General features: G+C 35.8%; 1 protein-coding gene across 1 annotated transcript in view; it reads right to left on the reverse strand.

Annotated features, from left to right (window-relative positions):
• Positions 1–8704, reverse strand: part of LOC105267010 (Down syndrome cell adhesion molecule-like protein Dscam2) — a gene marked incomplete at its 5' end in the record, with an annotated part of 23272 nt that overhangs the window by 9819 nt on the left and 4749 nt on the right. The window contains 5 exon segments of the mRNA XM_011305578.1: positions 1575–1923; positions 3761–3951; positions 5522–5659; positions 6534–6701; positions 8297–8485. Coding sequence (XP_011303880.1) covers positions 1575–1923; positions 3761–3951; positions 5522–5659; positions 6534–6701; positions 8297–8485 — 1035 coding nt within the window.

Here is an 8704-nt window from a genome sequence, read left to right on the forward strand (position 1 = left end):
GGAGAATTTGAAATTTAATTTAATTTAATTTAATTTTAATTTAATTGAAATTTTGAAATGTTAAGAAACATTTGCTCAAGTTTTTTCTTTTCTTTACGGCGTAATGACCAAAAGCCTGAGAATAACAAGAGCACAGAGTCTAAATTTCCCTGCTCATGTACCGTTCACGGAAAGTATTACCTTCAATCCCCTCTCCCTCCTTGGTGCTGTGCCAAATCATTAATTCCCAATTTACTCTCTATTACAATTATAGTGCCGGAAACACTAAAAACAGCTGACTCATTACGTTTTTTTCCTTTTTTTGAACATGCATTCATATTCTTTAGGCCTTTGACCTTGATGCCGGACCACACAGAAAATACTATCTGCATGGAGAGAAAAAGCAGGTAAAAATTGCTTATCCGTTTGGTAACCGTGTTGGATTTTAGTCACTCGGGAAAAATTACCGTGTATCGAATTTATAGTTACTGTTTTTTCCCATAGCTCGATATCAGTCACTAACCACTATATTTTCTTTGACGACAACACGATTACCAAACGGCTAGCTAATGTTTACTGAATTTTTATCTCCGTGTAGATCAGATCGATCAGTTCGTATACCCAAGCTTTAATCTTAGTTTCGGAAGTTGTTGGTAATTCATAAAATTCGTTTCTCATGTATTCTATACATAAACCAAAACTATGAAAGAGCCCGAAAACACCAATTCGGTGGCAGCCTATTCATGACGAAAATATTAGAATTCAAGAAACACCATGGCGTAGCTCATATTTTGGACTAAATTTTTGGCAGAGGCGTTTTTTGGTCGAAAATCAAGTATACTAGACTAGTCTTCAATTTTTTTCTTAATAACTTTGTTTAGATCCCAAATTTCAATAAATCGATGAATTGTATATGATACGTGGAGCGGTACGTACTTGTCTAAAGACTCTACCGCGTCACCTGATATTCACATATACATCCGCGAACACTATCGCGCATCGAAACGTGTTTTCATATTGGTACTTCCGTTTTTTCGGTCTTCAATGGCAGATTATCCTCGATCAATTTGTCGACATTTACCTGAGAAACTCCTCCAAAGCGACTTAATAACGTAATAACGTTTAAAAGAACCCATTTTTTCGTCAATGCAATAATGTAAAATATTGAGCGTGAAATGTGTCAAATAATTAGAAACATATAAAAAGCGCCGAGTGAATAGCCAAAATAATGAAATCCTGTACTCAAATACTTCGGTCTGATTGGTTGAAACCTAAATGGAAAAAAAATTCCAAAAAATACATGATTTCATCTTTTTTTACTTGAAATTTGCAAGGTAATTTTTTTTTTTAGCCTTCGACTTATTCACTATTACCTTTTTTTATAATTAATTTCTTCATAATTATTGAAATTATTTGCGGACTACAAAATCCATTGCAGATTTCAAATTTTATACTAAGGAGATAAAATTCAAATCATTCAGATAACGTGCGACAAATAATACATACGGACCTTAAAGTTAACAATGACCCGAAATTGGTTAATTTTGTATTATTAAACATAAAGTCTAGAGGTTTTATGATAAATTAGGACCCACCACCATAATTACGACTCATCTGAAGTTGATCACGATCGCACTCAGCTTCACTGATCTCATTGCTCTCCTTGCTGTCATTAAAACTTGAGTTGTTCTGATCATGGTTCCTTGGTGGCGGTGGGGGTGGTTCAGGTGAATTGGAAAGAGGAAGATTGCGAGCTGAGCCAACGCTACGGCGCCCAACAGAACCTCGAGATCCATAGTGGTCATAAGGAGCTCCATATTGTCCATACTGCGATCCATACTGATCTTCTTCAGGAGCACAGTTAGCAGGATCATCATATTCCGGAGAAAAAACGGTTTGACCGCCTTGGGATGGCACTCGCGAGTATCTCCCATTCTGTCGTGGCTGCAATAAGTTAAATCTCATTAATTTCTCTTCAAGGTCTAGTAGAATTTTGTCGTCGTTTCATCTACTTAAAAATCCTGAAAAAAAATTATGCGATCGTAAATATCATGTGTTGTGGTTTCACTTGAAATTTTCGAACCGCCTTTTCTCGACAGAGCAATCATCACTGGCGGCAAAAAAATCATATGAAACGTATCATGATATCCACTAGACAGCAGCTCAAGGACATTGATAAACGGAAAAGTCAGATGACTTCTCATTTGGCTGGCTTTTTACAGAGATATTTATATGTTCATCTTCGGACCGTTTAAGGGTTCTAATCAGGGTTACCAGGCGGCGATTTTTTTCAAAAATTCTTATTGATTTTTCCAGAATAGGGTAGATCATAGAAAGTTCTGAATGAGATATCAACTACGTTGTTTGAAGTGTCAATTCTTTGCGTGATCGACTTCACTTGATTAACTGTGATTCTATCAAATCAAAATAACCTTTTGAAAAAAAAACTGCCGTCTGTTAACTCTACTTCAAGTACACCTATGCAGTGGATATAAGTAAAACAAACACTTGGTTAATGGAAAGACTCAATTGAGGATAAGATGATTTGCTAGATAAAATAGCCAAGTCAAACACTAATCCACTCAATTGCTACCACTTGATAACTATGGCACTCGTGTAACTCCAAAATGAATGATCCATTGCCTATTAATTTCATGAAAGGTCCAATAAAGCAAGAGCTTTTTGACGAGGTCTTACCCGGAATGGACGTGTGTGTGTGTGTGTGTGTGTGTAAATCGCACTATATCATGGAAGTACCCCCACATTGTAACTAAATAGTATATTTCGATACAAGGGCGGAGAAGTAGTTTTATTTTCTATCACAATTCGCCAGAATTGAGGATGAGCGTACGTAAACGGGCGTAAAATTATACTTTGCACATAGCGTAATGAAAAATAGTGTTCGATGCCTACGGCAAAAGGAAACAAACACTAGCATGATTATCACTTTCTCGAAATTGTATTGAAATGTACTATTTTCGCATTTATGACTTCAAAACCCGAACGTCTGAAAAACGAATTTTACTGCCTTAGAGGGTATTACTCTATAAAGTTTAGGAGTTTTCGTCAAACCTTTCGGTAGACATAAGAATAATTTCAACATTGATTAGGAATTTTTTTCTATCTAGTTATTAATGTAATAACGGAGAAGATTTTACTAAACCACTGGTGACAAACCGCTTGCAACCAACACACTGCGAAAAAAAGCTTTCGCGCAAGTTCTTGATTGAAATGTGCAACGAACTCGTTTTCATTAGCAACTAACCTGATCTTGAATCCATCTTTCCATGAAATTACCAATTTAAAGCACTAAACGTTGATTTGCTCTTAGAAAACTCTATTATAACAATCGATTACACTTGGATCTACCTTGCGTGTACTTGAATCAAATAGTAAATCAAGTTTGAATCGCGCTAGATTAATAAAAGGATACAAAAGCTATATCAAAATGTGTGCATACTTTTATCAAGACGGGACGCTATTGGTTCGAGTCATTTCAGACTTGAATCAAGAAAGAAAACATTGATTAAAGACCAATCGCATAAATACTTGACCGAAATTTTTTTTCTCAGCGAAGAGTATTAGTTTCTTTTTTTACGTTTACTGGTAAACGAAAAACGGTAACATCACTACAATAAAAAATATGTTTCGTACACGTACGATTACGTGTTTTAACTCGTGTGATTAGCGACCCTCGGGCAGTCAACTTCTTTTTATTTAACACTTGGTGGTACTTCTGAAGATTCTATTCTTTTTATTAACGTAAATTTTGATATTATACCATTGATTGAGATCCTGAACGGCTATGAGCAGATGCATTTGTTGGATGCCCAGCTGGAGGTCCCATGGTGCCAGAGTGACCATTGGCCGGATGTGGAAATGTTTGGAATTGCATGGCCTTGCTTGGATCCATTTCCTCTCGGAAACCAAGTAAATGGAAGGTTGCATATGGGCAAATTTCATCTTCCATACCTGAAACCAAACAAGTTGCCCGGGTAGATACTGAATTAAGCGCAAGAAGATATAAGTTGAGAGTATTTGCGAACAAGTATTGGAGAAACATGTGCATTATGTGTTTTTTGCACTATTTACAAAGTTACTTTCGAGATTTTCATTTATTGCATAACATTTGAAACTAGACTGTGCATTGTAATATGTAACATTAATCATGATATATTTGGCAATAATATTAATGTAATAATGCAAAATTAACGTAAATTCTAGCAACTGCTTGATGAGGTATTAAAAGCATGCGAACGTGCAACGAGGATTTAATATAATGATAAGTTCATTCCTTAAAAAGGACAAACCGATGAGCTTGGCTGCAGAACTTACTTACAAAACTTACGACGTCCTCCAAATTGACATTCAGTGACAGGTGAATAGGTAAATACTTAAAGAGTCGATATACAAGTAATCAAAACTATCAGTAGGGGTAAACCTGTTGTTACAATTATAAAAGATTCTCGGTGAACTTAGCCACCCATTATGAATAATGTCTCCAAAAATTTCCGAAAAAATCCAGACTTTTTCTATGCTTAAAAAACTTTTTTGTTCATTTGCTCAGGCTTTTAGGGACACACTCGGCTATTTTTTCGACTAATAGAAAAATTGTGCAAGTCAATGTCGGATAGGTAACATTAAAAATTGTTTGTCAGATTTTGAACGGAATGACACTTTCACATTTTTTAAATCAATCCTAGATGCTTTTTGTTCACAAACCTGAACATTTTCGGTAGTACGTAATTTTTGATTCTTCGGGGTGTTGTTGTCTTTTCAAAAATGGACTATACCCCTTTATGCACATTACTCAAAGAAAAAAAAATAAAAATGGGATGCGTATTGTGACAAATTTGGTTGGAAACTAAACCGGACATTAACTCATCCTTTTTCCCTTAGGTCAAATCGAAACATTAATCTCAGAAGAAAAACGATGCGCGTCTCTCCCATTTCGACCTCCGAAAATGACAAATTTATAATAATAAACAACGATGAATTCCTACGGATCGTAACGGATAAAAAAAATAATGATCTGAAGATGTGGTTAACAAAGATTTATAAAAAATGTGCTCGTATAAAAGAAGTAATAAAAATATAGAAGTAGAAGTATATAGAATAAGGTAAATTAATATATATTATATAGATATGTATCTAATGCTAAAATGCCATGGTTTATATCAGCATTGGTACAGTACGGACAAGACCTATCTACCGAAACGTTCAAAAGAATATTTTTCAAGTTTCAGAAAAGCCTGGATTTTATTCAGTAAAATGGGTAGCTGGCTCGATAAAGAATCCTGTTCATTATATTTGACAAACAATTAGTTCTGAGATCGTAGGGGACAGTTGGGCAAGGCGAAACCGCGGTCCAAATTAAACACTAGTTAATTTTTGTGTATACGGCTCCATGAAACATGTATTCCATTTTACCTCACTATTTCACTTTGCCTCATCTTTAAAGTAATTCTAAAAAGTCGAGCTCTAGTCATCCTCACGGTCAGACATACCGTCCCAAAACTCGGTTTTTTAACAAATCACCTACCTCTTCGGGATAAAGCGTCTGGACTGCTCATTATGGGTGGTGGTGGACATCTTCGATTCGGGGCACAGTGAGATAGTTCTTCGTACATATGACGCCGTGGATCCCACGTCGAATGACTTCTAAATGACCCTGTTGTACCTGTGTTAACATATTCTACACAACGAACGTCGAAACCCAATTGTATGTACCAAAATTGCATCGCTCACCACTTCTATGAATCGGACTGAATTATGTTCTTTAAATGATCAATGTTTATTTTTCTCATGATTCATTTACTCGGAAGCTAGCTCGTAATTGAATTATATTGAACAATTAATTTTTGACAATGCATGTATTCTAAGAATTTTATGTATGTCTTCGAATAAAAAAAATGTAAGAATGTAAAACGAATTTTCAGAAGGAATGACGAATAGCTTTGCAAGAAAAACAATGACTTGTTAATAGTTGTATGGATAAAGGAGATGTCACAGGATAATTATTTTTAGAATACTTTATCCTTCCATTAGATTATGAAGGTAATCTCTTGAAATTGTAAAATAGAACAATTCTTTACGAGAAGGAGAACTACCGACGTCCAAAAATATGAATGTTCAGAAAACCTCAGATCATCATATTTCCTCTATCGCGTGTCTTTCTATCCAAGCTCATTTTCATTGAAATTGATGAATCTCAAACCACTCTCTGGTTTATAATTATTGAAAGCAAATTTTGGTAAAGTACATCGGGTTTTCATAAGCTTAAAAAAATGGCATGACTTTTCACCAAGAGAGAACAGAATAGCAACTAAAATTGGAAGATGGCAAAGCACCAAAACTCTAACGATCAGGTGATAATTTTGTTGATGTGCATTATTTATAATTTGATATACCATAGAAAAATAATGTTTCTTGAGTTTATAGTAATGAACTAGGTCAAAGATTGGGAAATTAAAGATAAACGATCGTGCCAATGCAACATCCACATATGGAGTAAAAATCATCTATGAAATATTAGCGTGGTATTGATGGCTTACTTATGACTGTACCTCGCTTGATACGATCACACGTATTGTAGTTCGAGCCAGGCACAGGAGGCAATTTACGATTTGGTGGAGCGATATACCCAAGTTCGTCCCGGAGGTCTGGTCTGCGCTTGTCTAAGGTAGCACCGATAGCACCAGTCTGCTGATAAACGACATCATCTAAAAAAATAATATCAAATATCTATATAATTGTAAAAATATTTAATATTCAATGACGTAAATTCTTATTTAAATGAAAAATCGTCTAGCTATTCCAAGTGATGAAGATGTCGGTCCAATGGTGATGCCTTCGGCACGGATTCTAATTACATATGTTGATAAAATCATTTTCAGACGGTGTCGCATATGTTGCTTTATGTGACGAGACCCGACCAACCCTAGGGAGGTAAGTAAAAAGGAAAACGATAAAAGGGCATTCACCTCGGTAGTGCAATGAAACTCCGAGAGTAGGGCGGGCCGAGTGACACAAAAGAACATACATGCGTATATACGCGCATTGTTTAATAATGACATATTTGAACTTCCAAGTCTACAACTAGCCTTTCTGACACAAAAAAAAAATGAAGAATTGATGAATGCAGTGCTACCACGGATGGAAAAATAATACCTCTACACGGAGAGAAATATTTAGTAAAAATTACGGAACTTTCAGTTCACTTACCGATTACGGAGTTGATTCGAAAAATTTGAGTGACGGTATCGTTATTTTTTACCGATAATTCAGATAAAAATTACGGAACACCACGGAAAAATTCCGTGACTTTAGATAAAAAACACGTGACAGTTGCGTAAAATTTCCGACAACCACATTTCGCTCTAGAATTACGAAAAATACACGTAATTTTTATTGAATATTTCTCTCAGTGTAGAATGGATTAATTGAAAAATTTGTGAAACCCTTTTCACTCACTTTTATCAATATAAGGCATCCTCACATTAAGTGATTTTTTTCGACGAATCGATTATAGATTGTAGATCAACGATCTGTTGCTTTACCGGTAATCTTCTGAATTTCCGAGAAAATTTCCATTCAGTTAAACCTATTGACTATTACCTACCTCCGTTTAGATCATGAAGTGATAATTCTTGGCATAGCAGATATTTTTTAACAATTATTACATGTTTATATATGCACGAAGAACTGAAACTATTTTGCCAAGGATTTCATGACCTGGTACATCGATCATTCGTAAAAAATTCAAATTCTTTAACTCAACGATCTCAAAATAATCCTGATTGACTTCCGATGACTTCACTAGTCATCACCTACGGCCCGAAAGCGGATTTCAATGAGTAAAATACCCCATCGCAGCTACACTAAAATATAATATTTTTCTAAAACTATGACTGAAAAATATACATTTTTAATAGCGCAGAAAAAAATAACTGAGACCATTCGAATCTCCCTGAAAAACTCTGTAGAATAATTAAACAACGGTTTCTCTCAAAATTATGATAGAAAAATGTTATACATTGTCCCTCGTAATATTTCTCGTCACCAGAAGGAACCCCTCGTAGACGGGTTTGTTCAGGCCCTCGAGAGCGTCGTGATAATGCCACACAGATGACAACAATGCCGACGACAATGACAACAATGGTCGCTCCAACAGGTACCACAATATTAACATCGAGCCAGGTTGGTAACCACGGAAAGAATCGTCTGACATCTGCATTTTCGGTGCCTCCATTGCGTACAGGTGGTGCAATGGTACCTATTAATTCCACCAGAAGAAAAAAAAACACATTTCAATTACCTTTGTCACCTCCACCATGACCTCTTCCACGTAAAACACAAATAACAATGACGGCAACGATGATAACAAGGAGGGCAGCAACTACAGGTACTACGAGATTTAAATTTGCCATGAATATCTTCATGGGATCATCGTCACTGCTGCCGCCCCGGTTAACATCAGGAATCTCGCGAGCCGGTGCAATGGTGCCTGGAACAAAAACATTTCGAGTATCATCTATGTATTCAAATGTTAAAACGTCATGAATTCTGATCTGCAACTTTGGTAGGTACATACAGTGAATAATATACTTCAAATACGGGATTTAGAATGCAATTCACGGGATTTTTGATCCCGTACATTACGGGTTTGGAAATATAAATTACGCGCTGAAACCGCGTAAGTTACGCCCAGAAAATGCCGTAAATT

This window comes from Fopius arisanus, unplaced genomic scaffold, assembly GCF_000806365.1.
Source record: "Fopius arisanus strain USDA-PBARC FA_bdor unplaced genomic scaffold, ASM80636v1 scaffold00043, whole genome shotgun sequence".
NCBI lineage: Eukaryota > Metazoa > Arthropoda > Insecta > Hymenoptera > Braconidae > Fopius > Fopius arisanus.